The sequence below is a fragment of the Falco biarmicus genome, chromosome 7 (assembly GCF_023638135.1).
Source record: "Falco biarmicus isolate bFalBia1 chromosome 7, bFalBia1.pri, whole genome shotgun sequence".
Lineage (NCBI taxonomy): Eukaryota > Metazoa > Chordata > Aves > Falconiformes > Falconidae > Falco > Falco biarmicus.
Window position 1 is genome coordinate 67,718,322 of NC_079294.1, and position 24,201 is coordinate 67,742,522.

Genomic DNA, 24,201 nt, shown 5'->3' on the forward strand with positions numbered 1-24,201 from the left:
CCTGTTCAGGGCAGAGACAAAACATACAGTCAAGCCCCTGTTGAGTTTTGATACTTGGGCAGACTGTCGAATTACTGACAGGCACATGAAAATAGTGGAGTTACTGACTGCACAGCTGTGCCACTTTAAAAGGGGAGAAGCATCGATGCCAAATTGCAGACAATTGTTAAATCTGAATTTTGTTTACCTTCTTTGCAATAGCACAGACCATCCACAGGGGAACATGCACCATCATTTTTGCAATTACAAACTGATGAGCAATTGGTTCCGTAGGTTCCTGCCATGCAGGTAATGGTGCAGTCATCTCCCTGCAAACCAAAAAAAAAGTCAGTGTCAGCCAAAGAAATCTGAATTGCAGGAAATTCCCATCTCTGCACAGGGAGGCTTTCTCTTTCAAAACAGTGAACAGAGTGTTATGAGTTGATTGCTGAGTCTTCAGCACTTGAGCAGTCACTGCTGCTTCCCATGATTATGATGCAATTAGTGCTTTGATTGACTTGGAGGAAAGGGACAAGTTTCTGGCTTTCATTCAGCAGGAGGTGGGGAAGTTACAAAAACAAACCTCCTAGAACAGATGTTAGATCATTAAGCAAAACATCACTTACAAAACACTAATCACAAAATATACAGTCTGCAACTGTGCAAAGATTGCTCTGCATTTCTGGAAAAATATATTCTAAGAATAGGGTTGTTAAAAAGCTAAAGGATCCCATACGTGCTCATCTTCCACAGACTGGCAAGGAGGAAAACTCCATGGCAGGTGCATTAGACCTTTTTGAGGCATAGCTGGTACCTGCATTTGTTTTCAATTAATTTGCACGAGATTGTGACTCCAGGAAGAATGCTGAACAAGGAGTGATGCACATGTCAGAAAGGAGGGACACAGAGCAGAACACAGAAACAGACGGTCTCTGTCCTATTTCTGCTTTAGGTGTGGGGAAAGTAGGGGAAAGGAGAGTAAATGCAGAAATGGAGACCGTATCAGCAGTAAGTGACGGTACGCTGTATGCACTGATTAGCTTGCGTGGCTGAAAGAGAGACATAGTTCTTACTAATATTGTTGATCTGATACAACAAGGGAATTAAAATGGGAGCACAGCTCCTTTAAACCTTCTTACCGAGTCCCGTAGTCAGGTCTACCTATGCTAGCATATACAAGGTATTCTTGCTCCTTTTTCTACTATGTGTAGTCCTGACTTTCATATCACAAATTAGCTCCTGAATTCACTTCTTCAGTGAGTCAAACTTTAATAATTTAGTTTTATGTCAGAGAAAGCTATTCTACTCCAGAGTTAAATAGTAACTACATTGAGCAGTGTGACCTATACCATAGCTCAGGGGAAAAGATACTGGTCAAAATGTATTTTTGCAGGTGAGAGGCTTCACTGTTTGATAGGAGCAGCCATTTTTCAGGAGATAAATGCACAAAATGTCAGCTTCCCTATGCCATGGCAAGTACCTCCAGGAGCTTGTATATCACAGCATCAGACACTGAGACAGTAAAAGGAAATATGAACAGATTTCTAAGCACCATAAACCCCCATATGCTTGCTGTAGCAGTTCTGCCTAGCACCAGTATGACTCATCCTATTTTATACTAAAAACTTTGTTTTCGGGGGAAGTAAAAGAAATGGTTAAAATACGTACTGCTCAGAAGTAAATCCTAGAAGTCTCTAATTTTTGAGTGAAAGCAGTGTTTGTAAAAGATGCTATCTTTGACCTTGGTGGAGTAAAACAAGTTCCCCTGAAAAGGCCCGGCAGTAAAAGGTGATGTCTTGACAGCCAGAAAATCCAGAGCATGCTGCCCCTCATTACCCTGCCAGCATGCCTACAGAATGTGCTACAGGAACCCAGAGCCGAGCAGGATGGCAGAGGGGCATTCAGTCTCCACGCCTAATCAATCCTCTGCCTTTCTCCTGTGTGTGACAATTAGACAGCCAATTAGTGCTACTTAGAAAGCTGTATCTTGTGTGAATGAAACTCCCAACTCATTTCATGTACAACACAGAACTGCTGGTACTGCTAATAATTTCTGTGACAACTGACCTTATTTGGATCTGAACTAGTGATCTAGAAGTAAAAGAAAATTCCTCTGAAAAGGAAAGTAGAACAGAGTGATGTGGAACTAAAATATCCCTTTGGGAACCAGATTAACTAAAACAGCATCTGGGCCATGGGTGGAAGCAGAAGGTGGATTTACAGTTCCTCAGCTGACGCTCTGTGATGGCAGATCAGCTTGTGTTATGCAGTAAGTTCTCCACGGCCATGTGCACAACAGGCTGGTGTGGATTCACTGGTTTTCTGTAGGCTTTGCATGGAGAGCAGTCAGACACAGGCACTTTGCGTATCCCAAAGAAAAGGTAGGGTATACAAGCTAAACATCAAGCTGTTTCATTTTTATTCAACGTGTCTTTGAGTTTTGGCATTTACTTTAATGTACTGTACTTTATAGACTAACAGAGCTTGGTCATTCTGGCTGTCCACCTTATACGCACTTACTTTGCAAACACACCTTAAGTGAAAAAATAACTGGCTTAATGAGATTTCTATCTCTGGGTTTGACAAGCGAGACCTTCAGAGCTGTCTGAGTGACAACTGCCAAATACACTTAACTTCTTAATTACATAAGAGGAAAATGCACTTGAACTATAGCACTGGCTCTAAGATTTTATTAATTATAAATGCACACCCCGTTATTAACATTTTGAACTTGATTTGGGAGGATGACCTATGAAATTAAATGCATTCAGGTACTGTTAAAGATATGTAAATTCCACCTCCCTCTCACCACCTGCCCAAGTGAATAATGCCGCAGTATATGTCTATCCAGTTGTTAATGAGTTATATATTCTATTAAACAGATTTCAAATGTTGTGCATTGAATCTTCACTCTTGCAATATGGTACTTTATATTTCTATCCTATTTAGTAAAATTAATCAACAGCTGTGCTCCTTATGTTGATTATTCTTTTTTCTATTAAGATCGGGAGGTTAATGAGAGTAGTGGAATGCCTGGATGTGGTATACGTGATAGGAAGGAGTAGCTAATTCAATCAAACATATACCCCTGAAAATGTTACAGCTATATTAAGAAATCCAGCTATAAATAACTTGGTATTTTACATCTCTATTTTCCAAGTCAGAATGATCCATATGGACATCACAAGCTTTCAAAAGTCCTTCATTTTCTTTATCATTTTCACTTAGAAGGCCCACTTCATCAAAATATACCCCTGAAATCTATCCAATATATTATTTCCCAATTTCAGGGAATTTCAAATCTGACTATAACATAGTCAATGGAAAAACTTTTCACTGCATGTGGGATCAGGGCCAGCTCCAGTAAATGTCCTGCTCCATGTGTGAAGCAGCATGTTCCATCCCTCTGCTTTGCATTACACCTTCCCACTCTCTGATCTGCGAGATGTCCCATCAGGGCAACCAAGGACAGGGTGTCCCACATCTCCATGCAGCTGCTCAGAAGCTAACACAAGTGAGATTTTTTTGTTTGAAATCGAAATCCAATGAGAGTATCCCAACACAGCAAAGATACAGGTGGGGGATCTGTGACCCCTGGGACCCTAAAAGGTGACCTTTAAATGAAAATGAACAGTGGCAGCAATGTGACTAACATCACCTATATGACCCTCCATACCTTTAAGTACTTCAGAAATACTAATAGTTGCTGAAACCAAACAACGGACCTTTCTAGCACCATGAGAGGTTTGGGCACACAGTTCTTGTTATTGTTAATTCTCCCCTATGTATTGAGGGTTAGGTCCAAGGAACCAAACTCCATTAATAACTAAGGCTGCCAGCTCACATCCATCAGCATCAAATATTAATAGACTCAGAGGGCCAGAGCATACATCTTTCCGGATGGCAGTCAATAATATGTCTTGTTTCTGTTCAGGGAGAGGGGAAGATTTTCTTCCATAAAAATTATTATTGTACAATATTAGTAGAGCTTAAAGACACACTGCTGCCTTAGGTGTTAGCTGTGTTAACAAGCTCTGGACACTTCAGAAAGGATTTTCCCCAGATTAATGTTGCCCTAACAGACTGGATTTCTTGTTTCTGGTAAAAATACATTCCTGCTGTAAACAACGACCAACTCCCCTTAAAATCCTTTTCCAGTGTTCAATACAAAGTTTTGTATTTATTCCTGTACATTTTGGATCAGGCCTTTAAATCCATGAAATGCATTTTCAAAGGAACAAAAAGGGTATCCCAGACCATAAGGGAAGTTAATAACCCAGCAATGGTGAGCAACACCCGGCAAAGTCTGCACCCATAGCTGGTCTGTCTCAAAACTGACTATTTAAGGATGTGAAATTAAGAATTTCAGAAGAGGCTACAATCTACACGAATAAATTTGCCTCGGAGGGCTAAAGCCTGGTTCCACTGAAGTCAGTGGCAAAACAGAAAATCAATTTTTCAAGGCATCTGCAATGCAGAAAACTAACAGGGCTGTTATTGAACTTGGCCTCAAGTTTGCATGATAAAGACCTATGTGACAGGTTTGTTTGAGTGTTCTTAAGGTTTAATCTGTCAAGGTGCTGAAAATCCTCAGCTCCTGTGCAGATTATTAGGTAGGACTGACACCACTGAAAGGCAACGTATTTGAACCTTGGTAATCCGTAATGTGACTCCAACTAATCTGAGATTTTTAATATGGTATCTGATTTCCTTCCTCTCCCCTCCTCGCTGTTTTTGTGCCAGATGAATTAGAGGTGCAACACCTGTCACGAGCACCAGGGAAACTCAATGCTCAGTACTCAGAGCTCACAGTGCAGGCATTAAAGAGAAGGAAGGGCATGGTGCAGTGCCATATGTATGTAATGATAAACAGATCAGAAAGACAAAATGCTGGTGCTGTTTGTACCTGATGTCTGTGTGTCCAGATAAGCTGATTGGTATGGATATAGTACATAAAAGTATATATTTATATGTGCACACATTACATGGCACACCAGTGGTACAGAGTGCCTGTGCACTGATGCAAATCATAGATACAGTTCTGTATATTTACTTATTTAATTGTGACATTTACAATTAACCCAAAGTGGTTCTCCACAAACATTCCCTCAAGGTAAACATATGGTATCCAGCAACACAAACTGTCAGAACAAACTAATTTCCTTAATGGTGTTCCAGTGGAAATTAATGTGCTTTTCATAAGCATATTAGCAGCAGTAGGAAACTTTGTACTTTTACTGGTCTTCTCCTCCACCCTAGACTCAAACAATTTATTCATGACCTTACTACACAGCATCTTTAGTTTTCCAGACATAATGATGTCCTCTGGCAGAATTCCTTTCCCCTCTGGATGTCTCTAATTACTCCCTGCAGATGCTATTATTGGTGCTAATGATAAAATGCAGAAAAAAAGGCTGAGGAAAGATCTTATGCCCTTGCACAAGCCAAGTGTTCAGTTTGCAGGTAATCACTGTTACTAAGATCTGACAAATGTTCCTTTACCCACTTTGTAATATTATACGACATAGTTGTGCTAGAGTTTGATATACATCTAACACCGCTGATGACCTTATTCAGCCTCCTTTTCCCTTTGCCCTTTTCACGGAAGAAGATGGGGTAAGGTGGAAAGGATGGGAAAGGGCTTTCTTATATTTTAAAAGCGACTTTACAGTTCGTGACTCATCCAGAGACACATCCATTGGCAGTCCCGAATGCTGAAGTCTTTCATTAAATCATGAAGCACTTCCAACAGCCATCTGCAAAGCTTTCCTCAATCTGCACCTCAGTGGTGGCACAGTCCTCCGAGTTTACTGTAAAACCTGGACATGCCTGAGGACCAAGCACAGCTACCTTTGGGAGTGGGAAGAACTTCACGGCTTTGCTTCCTATAATCTTACAAGGATTTACAAACATTTACAAATGGATGTCAGCATCTTATTTCACCTCTGAATTTGTGCTAATATGCTAATTCATACTGTAAATTTCACAGTAAATGCCAAGTTCAAAACCTGTCAGCCTGATACTAATTCTTAAATTTTGTGTTTGATCAAAAGTATTCAGCAAAACATGCACAGAAACAAAATGGAAACTTGTTATAAAGAGAGTAGTAAGCAAAATTATCATAATGTCAATTTTAGTACATACAGTACTTGATTAAAAACTGTTTAATTTCATTTTAGCAGTCATAGCTGTAGCCTTTATTGTGCAAAAGCAAAGCTGGGAGCGCTGACTGTGAGGGCAGCAGAAGTTACCCAAAGTAACTGCGGTTCATGTACAAATTATTCTCCAGGTGGCCAAGTGCTAATCAGAGGCTTTCCTCAGCTGTGGCCAAAGGCTTCACAAGGTGCCTGGTCAATGTGATGGGGAAGGTCCCTTCTGGGAAGATGGATAGATAGTTGTTGCTCTGACACCCATACAGCCCTGGGACCACAGGCTGACCGCTCCTGTTTTTGAAATAAAAATAACCCAAATACACTGTTAACGTACCTTGGATTAACTGTGCAGCTGTGCAATGGGAAACAGAAAAACCCAGAAGGGGGACTGAGAGGCTCTAGGGGCACAGCAGTCCAGAAACAAGAATCTGGCCAGGTTCTGCTGTGGCCTTACTGATGGAGTGACATGGGCTATGACAGACCAGATCAGAGACCTTGTGCAGCCTTTCAGTCTGGACACCATGTACGTGTGTGCAGAGCTGGAATTAACTGCACAGAGCTCATGGCTTCCAGCACAGTAAATCCCAGCTGTGAGAGATGCAAGGATCTGTGCATCTAAGGAGTCAGGCAGTGCGTATTGGCTCGGGGTCCTTTCAAACTGGGAGTTCAGGACGCTGTCCCACTAACTCATGGGAAGGCAGTAACGGGGGCGAGCTGTGCTGACAGCTGGGTGCCCTCATCCCAGGCGCAGAGAGGGTTTTACCATGTGCATGCACCACACGATCTGTGTACAGTAAACCCACATAGGCAAACTAGTAGACACTGTGTGTGCAAGATAGTTCTCATCTTTTGAAGCAGGGGGTGAGCAGAATCTCACCACTCTCCTGTCCTCCAGCAGCTTGCTTCCAACATGCTTCATACATCCAAAAGGAACAATGCTCTGGCACAATAAAACTGACGATGAGGTGGAGCAGTATTCTGCCAGAATAAAGGCAGCAAATTCTAGCTTTGTGAGGTCTTTTTTCCTCCATGAAATCAAGTGAAAACAAATAAAACTTTCATTTAAAAAATTGGATTTTGCATACGAAAACTAAGCAAACCTGAGTTGGATTTCTGTCAGTGAGTACTCTAATCCCCCTCATCGCCAGGGAATATTTTTCTAGTTTGCACCAAAAATATGCCCAATACCAGTCAGTTATCTGCAAATGAAAAACCCTATTCCTACTGTTCAAGTCACCTAAATATGGGCATTAAAAAAAGAAAGAGAATTCAATAAAAAGAGCAGGCAAAAGATAGCACCCTCCCCCCACCTGCTTCCTGTAAATCAGTGTAGCACTGTTGCTGGCATAAAAAAAGAAAAAAAAAAAAGAGAGACTAACTTTACAACGCTTGAATATCTGCCTGGTTTAGTATTTAGGCCTTAACTGCAGAGCACTTTAGTGTCAGCGAGGCAATGAATACAGCATCATATAATTAAATGTATTCACAAGGAAAGTAGTGTGGAGAGTAAAAAAGATGATCATCAACCTCTGAACAAGATTTTTTTATACAGTCAGCACATTTCACCTAATAAAATATCACAAAACACATTTATCCAGGAGGGACCTCTCCAAAAATAGGAGACTGGATTTAGACTGGGTAAAACAACTCCTACATCTGCGTAAAACAACTCCTACATCATTTCCTCGGGACATTTCCTCTGGTGAGACGGCGCATCATACCTGAGAGGACAGCCTCCCACAGGCAACCGGTAATGGAGTACAAGCAACAGAGCCACGCACAGTTCAAAAAACATGATGGAGTCAGTGTTCAGCTAAATCATCTAAGTGTGCAGAGCTTGGCCAGCCCCAGCAGTGGGCTACATGCGGGCAAGACACAAAACCAAACTCCTAATTCTGTTCACAGTGGAGGTGGGGAGATTTTTTATGGAGCAGATATTTCAGATGGAAATGAAAACAGCTATCATACATGGGTTTAGATTTAGGTAACAGGGAGATACATTATCAAGGCAGGTCAATCATGCCTGTATCAGGAGCATTACTAAAATACATTATGCGGCCAGCTGGATAACCAAGTCCTCTGTTTAGTTAAAGCAATATAAATCTGGAACAGGGCCACTTCAGATTTATTCAGGTGAGGCAGGGAGCAAACTCGGAATATTTTAAACTTAACTCTGGGGAAGCTATAAAGAGTCAAACATCTGTGGGCCTCATTGCTGTTCCTATAATCAACGTTCATCAGCTGCTATTCTAAAATGCTCCAAAGAACACAGCCATATCACAATTAAATGTCCCAAAAGGTAAAATGGTCCACATACAATGTGCACGATTTCAAGTAAGTGGAAAGTATTTACATGCCTGAGAAGTATATACTTGGTACATGTGCTCCTCATGATCTACTCAATAATCTACTTGTGTCCAAACTGTGGGACAGAAGCTAGCTAAGTATGTCAAAATACTAAATCGCAGTCCTTGGATACTAGTGGTAAAGACAAATAATAAAAAAAGCTGTTTTCTTCTGCTTTTTAAAATGGAGGCATCTGAACTGGAGTTATCACTGTGGTAAAGGAAAGATTTTAACACCGTGTGCAGTTCCATCATTTTCTTTCCCAGATCTGGGCAGAATAGATCAGTGGCTAACAGAAGCCTAAGACACTTAGAAATACAGATAAGGATTTCAGTGCAGTGCAGTGTATTTCAGAGTGAGAATTAAAAGCTGGCTATGACAAACCTGCATCAGGAGTATCTTTGTCTGGAAACAGAGATGGTTTCTGCTCTGTCCACATAGCCTGAGTGGCACAGTCCAAGATCTACCTTGTAGGACAATTGTTGCCTCCTGACTTTCTTGCAATAATAAATTTGGGCTCTGGCTGACAAATCTGAACAGTTCTGCAAAAAGCACCTTAGAAAAACCAGGAAAGTATCATTTATACTTTCAGCCTCTATGATATCCTCTGGCGAGAAGATCCACAGTTTAATTATAAATACAAAGGAGAAAAATTATCTTTATTTGTTTGCTTCAAATCCACTGCCTGATTTTTAATTGGGAAACTTCTTATGCTCTGATAAATAGCAAACATGCATTCTGCCTTCCCCTTCCCCCATGGTGTAAGAGACTTCTCACATATCTACCCTTGGTGACCCCTTTTCTAAGCAAAATCATCCCACTCTCTTATTCTCATTTTATGGGAGCCATTTCACAATTTAATTACGCATTCTGTGAAAAGCACTATCTTTGTCTTTAAACCTGCTGTGCAATCATTTAATTGGTTGCCCCTTGTTCCTGTGTTATTAGAAATAGTAAATAACCATTCCTTGTTCATGTTCTATGCACCATCCACAGTTTCATAGATCACTATCGTACCCCTCCTCAGCCATCTGTTTTCTGAGCTGAGTTCTACCTTATCTAGTCATTCTTTGTATAGAAGCTATTCCATATAAAAGATGATCTTTGTCACCATTCACTACTTCCATTATATCCTTTGTAAGCAGGAATCAGCCAAACTGTATGCAGTAATTTGAGATTTAGATATATTATGGATTTACACAATACCACAAAAATGGTTTTTCCATCCCGTTTTGTTCTCTTCCTGATCATTCTAACTATTCTATCTGGCGCTCTGGATTTGTTTGTTTTTTGACTAGTGCCGAGCACTCATTTGAGTTTTTCAGAAAGCTTCCCCCTGTGATTGCCTGATCTCTTTCTCTGAATGGTAGGAATTAAATTACAACTCACCTTTTGTGTATTTACTTAACATTGTTTTCCCGTCGTCTATTACTCTGCATTTTTGAACACTGAATTTCAACCTACCCAGTCATTCAGTAACATGAAGCCTCTCCTCAAATTTGCTACCATCTTTATATTTGACAAGCCTAATAGTTTTGCATTATCTGCAAACATTCTTTTAGAATTCTTCTACAGCTGTACTACACAGTTAAGGATAATGTCCAAGCACAGTCTCAAATCTAAACCTTCCTACCATGCACACTGCATTCACCAGGGTGGTCACTAGCCAAGTCCTGCATCTTTCTGTAGTGGAAGTTGCAACAAGTTCAGTACATCAGTGCGTGCCTAAACTCTTGTTCACAGAGACAGGATGGACGGAGTCCAGGAGGAGTTAAGTGTGTTGTACACAGCTGGTATCCTCAGCTGATCTCTTACTAAGAGCACTGCAGCCACAGAAGCCGCAATGTGGATGGGAAATATGCACATACGGGCATACAGGGCTGATAACGCTAACACCTGCAGCTGACCTTGGTTCTAAGCTGCATGACCCACCCACATGTAAAAGATCAAAGCAAAAAAAGAAAGCATCTAAAAAAGAAAAGATATGTCAACTTTAAGCTAATGGGGTTTGCAACGTAACTTCTGAAAAGCTGGTAAATAACCCAGCAATCAGACACAGGCAGATACACAGAAATCCCCTTCAAACTTTCACAGATATTCCTAAATCCAAAACCCTTCAGCAAGAGTTCAAGATCTGGCAAAATTTCAGTTGTTTTTTGGCATAAGAAAACACAACCATGATTTTCCATTTATATATGTCTGTTTGCAAAGAATAAAGTATTTTCCTTTGACAGTACAGTTAGATAGACAGAAAATAAAATGAAAAACTAACCTTAATAACTTAAATCCTATATTTAGGTGGTGTTAATGGAGTCAGTTTGCAATCTGAACTACCAGGAGAGTCAGCTACCAACACGTTTATCCATAGATCCACAGATAGTATAGTTAAAGATATATTTATACACACACACACATTTAGAAGCTTAATAGATGAAAAGAGACATTGCTATTGGCAAGCAGTTTTTTCCTCTGCAAAATTCAGATCAAACAACTCAGTCTGAACAGAATATTGAGCTCCACTGATTCTGGATGAGGCTACAGGAACAGAAATGCAATTTGACATAACCACATTGCCAATTAAGGAAAAAATACAGGAAATATGTCAACTAGCAACAAAGGCAGAGGCATTCAGGCTTTCTATATGAAGTTGGTTCCTTTGGACCCACTTACGAAAACTTTGGAGTTATTCAGGTAAATAAAACTGCAGCAGAGCCCAGAAGTAAAAGTAAATATAAGAAGAAAGAGGAGGAGACCTGGGACTTACTAACAGTTCTTACCGAATTATAGACACTGTGTGTGACTGAGTAAGTTCTCATTAGTAGAGGCAGTCACTGAGACAAACTCCACTCATATATCTGGGACAATCCTACCAAAGCCAGCAGTTGTGTTCAGGTAAACTTGGGCTGACAAAGTAGAATTTGAGCTGTCACAGACAATTTCTGCAGCTTGTACATTGATAAAAGAGTGAGCAAACAAAATGAAATAGCAGCAGTTCATAAAAGGGTCTGAAAAATTCCATTGAATCCAAAGAAAGGGATGCAGTTTCCACAACTGAGGGAGACCCACTGTGTCTTGCACATCCAGTGACCTTGTTAAATACTCTGGCACAATAGTTCACTTGCTCAAAAGCATATAACAAATGCCCTGAAGTGAGAGAAGACCTTCATTATGGCTCATGCAGCCAGGTGCTGACATGAACACTGTTAGGGTTTAGAAAAACACAGGCTCCTAAACGCTGTGGCTGCTGGTGCTCCAGTAGAAATGTCTAATTGGTCAATAGGAGCTCTGGGGGGAGAACACCAACAAGCCTAATAGGCAGCAGGCACTTGGTTCATTGATACAAAAATCAATAGGGGAGCAGCTTAGTCTGAAAGCCTGGGAATACACAGGTGGCCTCCCCGTAATGATCTTCCCCATTGGGATCTGAGTGTAGGATATCTTCTGCTGTAATAGAGCAGAGCCAGAAGAATCCATTTGTGCGTTGTTATTGAAATACTGGTTTTAGCCTGCATCCAGTTTCTTTGCATTGAGGTGATGTTCATTGTTTCCTAGTCTACATGCAGCAGGGCCACCTCACAAGTGGACTGACTTTTTCAGAAAGGCACCTGTTATTTAAGAAAGATGCAGTACAATCTGGGGGGCTCACAATGCTTATGAAGGGTGCTGTTCCAAAAGCTCAGAGCACCTGTGCTGTTTGTCCCAGAAAAAAGTTCTACAGGGACTATGAAATGGATCACACAGCCACGCTGCCAAGCTTGACCTGAAGCAATGGCTTGTGAAGGTAAAATGGTAAAATGGCTCAGTCTGCCAGGAAATTTGCCAGTCACTGCTGATAGAAATGGGGTTTGCGATGTACATACTGATCCACAGGGAGCTGGACTGAGACCAAAGTCATTTCATGCAGGCCGCTGCACAGCCAAGAGAAGATAATTTGCAGTCTGCACTGACCTGGCCTGGATCAGACCTAGTAGCCTTGGGATGCAAAACTTTATAGTCTGTTGTTAGTCTCAATGGCCTACAAAAACCTAAAAGAACAGCCATTTTATGCACATAAATATGTACTTTTGTATGCATGGAGAAAGTGGGTAAGAAAATTCAGGCGTCATCAGTGAAAAGGGGTTTCAAGATGCCATTCAGAGGTATTTTTCTTCTGGTTTATGAATATGCAAAAATCCTGATAGCTACAAATGATCCATATATGAGGAATGTACTAAAATATGGGGAATGAGATGCTTTGATTTATGTTAATAAACTCAGACCTTCCAACACAGAGCTCAGTTGACAGAAAAACTTCTGTACAACTAGAAAGTGAGAGTGCTTTCATTTCAAGAACAATTTTCCAGCTCATTCTTAATTAGGCTGAATGGAACAGAGTGTTTTTTGTTGCCTGCTTGAGATCTGCTTCTTGTTCTACACTCATTTGTGAAGTAATTTGTAAGCTTAAAAAAAAAAAATTCAGATGAGTTTTCAGACTTTGCGCCATCTGGAAGACACCAAGAACATGCAAGTCTGAAGAACAGTGCATTCCTCAGAGACCAGAACCAGGAAAGGGGGAGCTAGGATGCAGCCATAGTTAGTATAGAGGACCTGATTGTCTCACAACTACTAGCATTTTCATCTTTATCCACTTTTCAAGCACCATGTGAATATAATTTTTAACTTTTCCCATCATGGTTCCCCAGGGCACAGTTACATCTTCCATTTTTTTAAAAGTTATTTTAGTTGAATTTCCTATATCCCTGTCTTTCACTTTACCCCCAGACCTCAAACTCACATCGATATGTGTTATCAAAGAGGCTTCATTTCCTTCTTGCTGACTTTGACAAAATGAACTTCTCAAAACTGTTCAGAACACTTTGAAACTGCCAGGTCTTTTTGCTCTTTCTTCGGCTGCATCCCACTACTCTTTTTGTATCCAGGCAGGGACTTTCCCTTTTGTGGTGCTTCTTGCATCAACGGTGGCAGTCCACCCGGGTTGGGTTTGCCTTTCCGTTGTCTATGTCTCTCTACTTCAAGGGCAGCTGAGGAATTACTCATGGCTACAGAAGGATATTCCTAAACATCTTAAAATGAAGTAAATGAAGAACTTCTGAATAATTGAGGGGAAACAAAGGAAAGAAAAAAAAAAAAAAAAGGAAAGAGTTCAAAGACTGGGAGCATGGGAAACGATTTCTTCCATGTTGTGACTTCATATTCAGTCTTTGTTCAGGCAAAATCCTTTCCTTTTTAGGGAATGTGATGCATGGTACTTTTAACCTGGTTATGCGGGGGGTGGGGGGGGATTATGTGAATTTGAGCTCTATGAGCTCATCTGAGTGTCCTTTGCCAGCTAAAGTGTCACTGAACTTTAACAGAGACAGTGTTACTGCAGTGGGGTAGAAAAGGCCAGGGCAGTAAGGATAGAAATATGTGGAAAACAAGGCTCTTTAAGCTCCGCTACTTGTAGGAATACTTGTTTTACTTTTATTATTAATCAAAAATTCACTCACTGCCAGCTATAGCCTGCGCTCAAACCCACCTGCACAGTACAGACACCTTTTTGTGTACCCATGGCCACCACTGCTAGCCATTCACAACCGTTTTGAGACATTGGATTATGAATACAAATAGAAAACCAGTGAGAAGAAAATGCATCTTCCTCGTGCATCTATGTAATTCATGAAATGAGACTGGGCAAACTATTTCTGTTGCCTGTAATACTCCCGTTAATTGGACAACTGCTGTGCCAGAAAACCTTCTTCCCAACTACAGCAAGTAAAATTTATACTGGTGGCTGGTAACAAGAACATCTTGATAAAATGTTTGAATTTATTTTATACCTACAAATGAAAAGATCTCTTAACAAAGGGGGGTAACTGATATGCTCGGTAAATCAAGGATAAAAGGACACAGGCTCTATTGAAGAATTTTTCCCCTCGTCTTTTCTTTTTAAACCTTTTGATGAGGTGCCCTGTTGCTCTGAGAGCAGCTTCCACTGAAGTACTTTTGGAATCATCTCAAAGAGAAACAGAACATTTAAATGAGTTAAAGCCCCCAAAACACATCCATTAGCTCCAACCTTGGGTTCATTTTTTGTATTAAGAATTTTGTAAAATTTATAAAATAATTTTACTACTGAACCAGGGGCTTATAAGACAAGTCTCATTCATTTTTTCCTGCTTCCTTCTGAAGTGGTAAAGGTTGATACATTTAGAATAAAGATGAAAGCAAATATGTAGAAGAGAGGGAATATTCTGATAAGTTTGTATTTATCAACCTTGAGTGTTTAGAAAACACCTACAAGCAATGATTCTCGAAATTCCTCCACACCTACCTGGGATTTTGGTCCTTCAGGGAAAATTCAATTGAAGATAAGATAAGGTGCTCCATTCTGTTTACTTTTTTTTTTTGCTTTTATACAACAGAGAGAATTTTAAAGGTGTAGGACAGGAGAGCAGGCTTCAATTTTTTTTTAATATAGAGGGAAAGATTATTTTTTCTCTGCTGTATATCTTCTTCAGGGAGCAAGAGATATATTGTATGTGCCAGAAGGAAGCCAGTCATGGCTGGAATACTCAACAGGCTGGACCTGTAAAGTCCTTATGACCTCTATAGGTAACACAAAATTATGGTCCTCCTCATTTCTATAGAATGGTAAATTGGGTCATTTTACTCTCTGGGTAGGCATGGGGCAGAAAAAAACTGGCCTGAGACTGTGTGTGGGTGTTTGTACTAACTGAGAGACTATCTGTTACAAAGTTTGCTATAATTTGCTATGCATTTCAACAGATTTATAGCACTATGATATACATTTATTTGTCCTAAGTGCTCAAACTATTGCTTGTTGTGTGTTACAGGGACTGATTTTTACCCCGATGTGCAGGCAGGTTGTAAACTTTTACTCCAATGTAAACCTTAGAAGCAATTCGTACTCCTGTGGTAGAGAAAACATTATGTTGAGAAACTCTGTCATGCTAGACAAAATCATGGATTTATAGACCCAGATTAAGCCTGTGCTTCAGTCCTTAAGAGTACAGATTCCCACTGAGATGAGCCAGAGATCTATATACATAAGCACTTATATAAGGATATATTTGCAAGGCATTATTTTATTGTTTTTAAAATCCAATGTTGACATCAACAGAAGATGCAAATGGCTAGAGATGCACAGCACTGGGATATATCTTGGAAAGTCTTAGGGAATCCAAATGACATTCCAAAAGCTGAAAAATCTCCTAGTAAGAGGTCATCACTGCTATAGTTTCCATACTTTCCTGTACTGTGATTGGCTTGTATGGGATCTACCAATATAGTCAAGGAATAGAAAAATGTCAAAATGGATTCTTTCATTTTGGTGATGAAGTGCTAGCTTTGCTTGCCAGCATGCAGGGTTCAATAAAAGCAGACAGGTCTTCAAAAAATTGCAGCATAAATAGATGAACTCTTTAAAGTAATATAAGTACTGTCATCTAGATGTGAAATATAGACCTAAGTGCTCGCCGAAGTAAAAGCTGACCACACATTCCATAGATAAGTGTTAAAGTTTTCTCAGAGTGTCTTGGGCTGAGAAATGTTTTAACTACATATCTCCATGCCACAATAGACAGAATGAAAGCATTTGAAGTTAAATCTATTTTTCAAAGGAAGAAAACAAAGCATCCATAAAGAAACAAAGACATGTAACAGGATGAGGTCTCTAGATAGCTACTGTTTTCAGGAAAGTTGCAATTAGCTGTGCAATGGAGAAGGTGAACTTATTTGTATTTCAATAGCATTTATAATGATTTCAGTAGCTAGAACGCTGATAGGTACATGCAGGGGGTTGGATTTAAGATTTCCTTGTGAGACAGAAGGTCAGGATTCCTGTGGTCTCCTGTCATATTTAATTCATATCCTCTGGCCTTCTTCACCACATTTATTGAATTACAGGAATAAAATTCAATGAACCAAAAACAAAAGAAGAGAGGACAGGGCAAATCCTGATTTCTTTTACATCCCTACTGCACAACTGACTTCAGTGGGCTTATAAGAGATTATCTTAAAGCAGAATTTGGAAGGAGGGGGAGGTATAAGTTAGTATAACCCCTCTCACCATCCCCGCAATTGCATCCCAGTAATTTCTTGCAAGGAGCGACTATTTGCATGTGGGAATAAGGATCCAATGTCTACCAGTCAAGAATCTCCATATATGCTTGTTAAAGCTAATCTTTGTGTACTCCCTGTGTGTGTTTATCAGATTCCTTCTTGCCACAAATGAGATGGCAGTAGAATGGCTTTTCAAAACCATTCTTCAGAAAAGCATCACTGGCAGGCAATTCATCACTTCAGTACTAAGAGACAATCCTCAAATACATTAAAAGTACCCATTTCAGGGAAGTGCCCTATTGGCATGCTTATAACGATGATTCCCTGCAATCGTCTTAGTTAAACTGATACAACCTTTATCCTCCCTTCACAAGCGAGACGCAATAACACAGGGTTTCCAACAGGCCTGCAGTGTGGACTTGACTGCTGGAGCATATGGGGAATAGCTCTAGACATGCTCTGTGATTTTGGGGAAGAAGATTTTGTTGTGCCTCCCCTCCACTCCTGTTATCCTATTTTTATTCTCTTGGATGCTGCCTCCAAGAACTCAGCTGGTTTGGGTATAATTGTGTGTCACTCAACTTTCTCTTCAGTCAAATCTCACATAGTGTGTGCACTGTGGTTTAGACACCCGTATAGTTACAATAGTGCAATCCCCTGATGTGAGCACAGTCATATCAGAACCTCACACCAAAATAACCTGTACCGGTACCCAGTAACAACTTTGCAACGGTGTAATTTAGTTTTACAGCTAGGTATGTGCAAATGTGGTTGTTGAGTCTGACCAAAAATATTAGTCAAGAAAAAGGAGGCATAAAATGTTTTAAAATTCTGTCCAAAACTGCAAACTCACCAATATTTAGCTTTTGCATTTGAATTTTTGGAAATGTCACAGCTAATAAATAATGTATTATTTTCTGAGCTAAAATGTACATTTTTATTTTAAAACTTGAATCTGCTTAACTTCCAAAAATTAAGTGCTCTGCTCGTGTACTTGTCAACCTATGGAATGCTTGCTTTTCCACTTAATACGTTTAATAAAGGTGACCAGATGCTTTGTGTTTTTAATGGCTTGTTCTGCATCCCAACAAAATGTCCCTGTTTTGGCTCCAATTGCAGATGATTCATTCTGAAACCCAGCCCAGCTGCCCTGACACAGCCGAGGCAGGGCACAGTTAAAAAACAAGCCATCTGTGCAAAAGAAATGGGCTGGAGGAGTGCTTTGTCAGGAAAAGACTACCATTTCTTGGTCACTATGTTTTCTAGGCATCCAGAAACCCAATAGTCTTATGGGTCCAACATCTCTCCCTTTGCAGTTAAATTTTGCAGTTATACCCCATGTACCATCATATTCTTTTCCTTTCCCCCTTATTTTAGAAACCCTCCAGCCTGCTCTGCTATATACTGTGTAAATCAAATGTTGCAGTAAAATGTAAGGTGCTGCTCCCACTTCCATTCTTTCCAATCAGATGGCAAAATTTCTGATCCTGTGGCTGCATCAGTCAAGCCTCATGCTAGAAAAAGCAAGAGGGATTCATTTATGGCTTTTCTGAATAATTAGCTCTGCCCAGTTCTGTATTAGCAACACTGTTGTCAGCACTGCCAAAAGAGACATCCTGCACTCATGAACAGTCGTGCCACTCGCTTGCAGGCAAGCCGAACACAAGGGCAAAAGTCTACCCACAGGCAAAGCTCCTCGTTGCCTCAGCGAGAGGCAGGCATGCACATTTGAAGGCAAAGTCTGGTCTTGAGCGTGCCATTGAGATAAGCCACTTCGAGCCCTGAGGGTTCTGGCCCCCCAGCATCTTTCACGTGACCCGCAGGCCCCGTCGTGAAGTAGTGCTGACACCCTCTCCCTGCCCAGACGATGGAGTGTACAGCAAAAGCAGCTTGGCAGAGCACCGCCGTTACGGGGTAGGAAGTAAAGGTTCCTGTCAAGTTTTCTTTACAGCTTATATTCTCCAGCATTTGAAAAAAACATTGCAACTCAAGTCATCTGGCATGCATGCGAATGACAAATATGCTTCAGAGGCAATAAATTAGCAATTTCAAGGCTTTAGTTCCCCTCATGGACTAATTGCCAGAGATTATAGTATATTATGAGAGAGCAATGATACTAATGCCTAAATATGCTTCAGTGATTATAGAGCTATCCTCAATAACCAAGCTGTTTAAATGTCAATGCAAGAAAGCTCTTTATTATGAGATTAAATATTATTTTGAAGCAATGCAATAGGAACTTCCCGGGCTTCATGCCTGCAATAATACTGTCTTGGAGCAATATATATTGGGCAAAATAGCTTCTTAAAAAATGTGTACACTAAAGGGTCCCAAAATATTTTTGTGCTGCAAACTTGAACAGCATTCCTGATAATGAAAGAAAGAGGATCTTGGTATCTTTTTATTTTGCGTTTGTTACTAACACACTGCTGCCTTCATTCTTTCCTCCACTCTATATTAATACTTGTATATCACCACTGTATAGAGGAGATAAATTCTTGTTGTCTGTTAGTGTGAGTGGCGAATCAAACCTCAAATCCTTTTTCTTCTTTTTTTTCCCATCTCTAAGTACTCGTGTCTTGAATAGATACTTCTGACAGTCCTGCCTCTCATACCTAAATATATCTGTTTATACCTGGCATTGAGAGTACCCCTGGAAATTAGATGGAAGGTCCAACTTTCAGGTTCAGCTGCTGACATGATGCAGAGAACAAGTGTCTTTAAGCTGTAACTCCAATTCCACAGTTCTGGAGATGACAGCTGGTGATCACAAGGTGATCAAATCAGTTATGGATTTAAAATGGAGGGAGGCTCAAAAGGCTTTAGCATCCCACTAATCTCATATAGGACTCCCACACTATGGATCTTGTCACAGCTGTGCAGCTTTCCCCTAAAGATGACAACAGCATATCACCCTGCAGAATACCACAATGTTTTTTTCTGGAAAACCCTAAACACTGCAGTGGGTGCTGATGGTAGGACGTGGCTGCTCTGCTGCCCAGATCCAATATGCCATTCACCTCCTATTGTTTCTAAAGCTACCTGGTACGATGACGACCGTATTTCATAAATGCAAACCAAACGATCTACAACATGGTCAAAGACCACAACTTATGTTCCCTAGTATCTGAAGATATTTATTCATCTCATTTTGAAGTTGTAACTTAAAATATCAGAGGGTAAAACTCATGTAGGAGGCTGCACATTTTAGTTGGCTGCTCAAAGTCAGTGGAAGTTCTAAAAATATTGGGAATGTCTTTGAATCTGAAGGTTGATTTCTTGTAAATTTAGTAATTGTAACTAATAATTACTAAAATAGTACAGAAAAATATAGATGGGCCTGTGGGGGCAGATCACGTAAAATTAAGAACACAAATTACAGAAAGACAACTGCTAAGGAAGTTGCAGTGGAATTCTCTCTTGAAAATATTTTTTTTTTTCTTTAGGAAGTACTGTTTCATAAACATAGCCTGCACATTTCTTCCAAGGTGTGCTCCTGAAGTAAAGAGGTACTTCACATACAGATGACCAGGGAACTTATTAGGAAGAGTTCCACTAAGCCCAGCTGTAGTACGGCTGGGCATCTGGATTCATGTCCTAATACCTTCTGCTACAACCTGACAATTGTTAATTATGAATTTTTGTTGTTTCATTTAGGCTGATTTCTTCAGCCATTTTACGTCTTATCTATAAAATGTAATGCTTGTTTACCTCAGAATGTCTGAAGCTCTTTCTGATGCTCAGGTAAAAGACACCTGCCATATATGCTCAGAAAAGACATAAATTGCTCTATCTTTTGTAACATTTTAAAAGATTTTAATCTATTAAAATCACAGTGTGACTGACAAGGAACATGCTGAAAGGCCATGAGAATTCTTTTTCTGTGTTTCCAGGCAGACAATAACCTGACATCTTTTTTGTTATGTCTTGACTCAGAATATACACCAGGAAACTATGTCTTTATCCTTATAACAGTAATAAACTTACGATACTGATGTTAAGTAAATAACCAGGAGCAATAACTTACACTGCTCAAAGGAGAATTATGTTGACTTATAATAGAATGGGAAAAATTACTTGTATTTGGCCCCTTTTATGCAAATATTATTTGAAAACAGATTTAAATCCTCTTTAATTTTTTGCAGGCACTTTATGAAATGCCCCATTATTCCCAGCTCTCACTTACCATATATCCTGGTGCACATGTACACTTCCCTGTGATGCTGTCACAATCTGCACCATTCTGGCAAGGGCAGGTCAGCTGGCAGCCTTCACCGTAGTATCCAGGAGGACAGGTTTCATTGCAGTAGAGTCCAGCCCAGCCAGCTTTGCAGCTACATTCTCCAGACAATGGATGGCAACTAATGAAGGCAAACAGACATTAACAAAATGTGAACATGGAAGAAAAATACAGTTTGTAACTAGCAGTACAATGTTTTACATGCAGTGCCAGCAAGAGTCACACTAAGACCATAAGAAACCTGAGAACTCTTAAGGATGGTGAACATAAGCAGACGTATAACTTAGGAAGTGGATAGGGAATATGGTGTTAAATACCAGCCTGGCATGGCACTTCCAAACATCTGGGAACTGCCACAGCACTGATAATTTTACACCTTTGGAATGTATGCTTTTCCATTCTCAAATCAATGTGAATTAGATTAGTGACATTAGCCACATCACAATTAATCCATACTGTTGTATGACATATATTTGGTTGTAATACAGTCGGTAAAGATGTTCAGGGTTAGGAGAAATTCCAGTGGATGGAGGAATGCAATCAAGAGAGTTGTGAAGATAAACTCGAGTACTGAGGCACAATATTCTATTCTATTCTGTTTTGTTCTGCTCTACTCTACTCTCTACTCTGTGTTTTAAAAATGAGTGCCAGCTCAGCAGAACTTTTCAGCAGGGAGAGGTAGAAAGGAATGTGCTTTGGAAGGGAAAAATCTTGGAAAAAGAGTTTTGCAGGGAATACTCAGCCATAGTGAACAGAACTGATCCCCACCTGAAGCCTTGGGATTTACTTGGGGCAGGAGTCAACAGGAGCCCTGGGACTAAATCTGTGCTGTGCAGGAAAATGAGTCAAGTTCTTTTGTGCTGAATAATGAGCATTGCTGCTCACCATTGGAGCCTCTGGCTTTCATTTCTATTCAGACAACTCCACAGTGTTGTGAGAGCACACAGAGAGAAAAACAGAAGGAAGAATCAAGTCCAAAAGACAAGACAATACCTGGTCCTTCTGCACCTGGTAGGTGGAAGACTTACTCCTTTGTTCCTCCTGCTATGAAACAGTTTACCTTTATTCACCATTCTTTTTCTTGTACAAACAGTAAAAGCATCTCCAGGTGTTCTTAGGGCACTAACTTGCCACAGCAGAAGAGCTGTGCTGAGGGCTATGGGCTAGGAAAGAACAGAAGGCTGGACTTGTGTTAAGTCCTGGTTTAAAGAGATGGAGGTTTCAGGGGGATGGAGAGCACAGGGGGATGTCTAGTTTGGAGAGACAAGGTGGTCAAAAGAGAGAGCAGGGGATGGAGAAGGAATCTGACCTTTGGAAAAGGACCCTATCTTATCTGAGGCCAGCTGGGAGGGTAAGGCTTCACCTGAGAGCTCATTATGCTCTGGGGGCCTCTGCACCACAAGAGCGTACCATAATAGCACTGTCTAGCCCTCAGTGAGAAAGATGAGAAATAATATTGCTACAAATCAGATTTTCTTTATTTTTCTCAGAACAAGAAAGAATAGAGTTCTGCAAGGTGGCACCTCTCTGTGGACCTGTCTTGTGGTTTTTTTGCCTCCTAGAAACTATTTATTTTCCTTTATGATTATTTATTGCTATAGTTTAGTATTGCAGACATGACTGAATGGGTTTCTTTACACCTATAAAATTAATATCGTATATGTTAATTTTCAAGGCAACCTCATAAAACGTAATTTCCAAGTATGTTTCTGGCAATTACTGGTAGGAGAGGTTAGTCATATACTGTTGTGACTAAGAATGATCAAATTTTGTGAGTGTCATATGCTACATCATAAATAGTGTTTTACTGACTAATTAAAACAATTCATCAGCTTAACAAACTACCATCCATGAAATTCTTCTGACAAAGCAGTCCCTGAAATTATGGTTGTTCACAAAGCACCTCTTAACATTCAGATGAAAATAATAAAAGCTTGTTTTTTCACCCTCTGCATCTATTAATCATTATCTAATAGGAGCAGAAAGCTAAACATTAAAGAAATATTTTAAAGTGGATTTTTTGTTTCTCTGTTTTTACTACAACTGCACGTATCATACGGTTCCACGAGAACTGCATCTGTTGGCTAAATTAAATCTTTCAGAGGTAATATATGATCATGGCAGTTTGAATCAGTCTATGACAATTCAATTGAAAATACTATACTCAGTAAGGATTTCTACTCTAAGGTTGGCTCCTTCATCAAAACGGACAGCTTTTTTGCATGGGATGCAAGGTATGTATTAAGGACTAAAACCCATCCTAACATGCACTAAAATAAGAAGCAAAAACCAAACAGGCTTTGCAGAAGAGTCTGCAGGACACAGGGGGCTTGGAATCCAAAACAAGGTCCAGTAGAAGGCTGAGACCATATTCTGCCCCCCTAAAGCCTTTTCTACTCTTTCACAAGGCTATGAGCTAGGAAAAGTCCAAGGCAGATGTTTGGGGCCACTGCATCCATATAATCTTCCCACTGAAGCAAGAACAATTTTGTTATCAGCCTGAGCATATCACAGTTTTGTTTTTCTCCTAGGCTAAGCACTTGCAGACTTTCAGTGATTTGAAATACTTATCTTCTGCTGCCTCACAGAGTGCTGGCATTGTAGGATTAGGAAAAATCCTCCACATCCTCCAGAGTTACAGTGCTCATAACAATAGTTCTGTGTAGGTAGCAACAGTTGGTGAATAGACTGCACAGCAGGGGAAGGGAAATTTCTCCTTGACAGTAGCAGAATAAATCTTTCCAAAGCTTTTGGCAAGCCAAACATTAACACACACCATCGTGTTGTAGTAGCATAACAAGCAAAAGGACCTCAAACCTACATAGCTGGGTCTGAAATGAGGTTGCAGGCTGTGTCTGGCCAAGGGACACAGGGGACTTGTCTCAGGTACAAAGAATACAGTGCAATGCCCTGAATCAAAAATACTTGTTTAACAATTAAGATGCCCTGATGCAGTGTTAACTTGAAGATGGCTAAGATTTAGATGCTTAACCGAAATTCAGAAGATAGCTGTTGCCTTCCCAATCGTGTCAGTAAATCTTGGCTATGTAACTTACTCTTTCTGCCTTCATTTTTCCCATTTGTAAAACAATGCCTTGCTTCCTCTGGAAACCCCTTTAAGATCTGCAGCTGATATCACTAAATAGTGCTAAGTTTTTATTATTAATTGTTTTTTCCTATTCTGGTATGTATGAACTATTCCAGTAATTAAAGTGATCAGTTACATACTAAATACATTGCAGCTCATGACGTAGAAGCAGTATATGTATGCACGTATGTGTGAGTTAAGGATGTTTCTCTCATACTGGCATTCTGTGAAATTTCATTCTGTTCAAACTGTGTACCCAGACACATAACAATAGCTAGGAAATTCGTCTATCATCCATCCAACCACCTACGCACCCAGACTGTGCAGTGAAC

At 40.1% G+C, this 24,201-nt stretch overlaps 1 protein-coding gene across 3 annotated transcripts in view; it reads right to left on the reverse strand.

Moving 5' to 3' along the window:
* MEGF11 (multiple EGF like domains 11) overlaps window positions 1-24,201 on the reverse strand; it is a 288,710-nt gene that overhangs the window by 65,269 nt on the left and 199,240 nt on the right. For all 3 annotated transcript variants that reach the window (XM_056345811.1, XM_056345810.1, XM_056345809.1), the window contains exons 11-12: window positions 20,728-20,902; window positions 188-308 (exon numbers count right to left, since the gene is read on the reverse strand). In XM_056345811.1, the coding sequence (XP_056201786.1) occupies window positions 188-308; window positions 20,728-20,902 (296 nt within the window). The remainder of the gene's footprint in view (window positions 1-187; window positions 309-20,727; window positions 20,903-24,201) is intronic.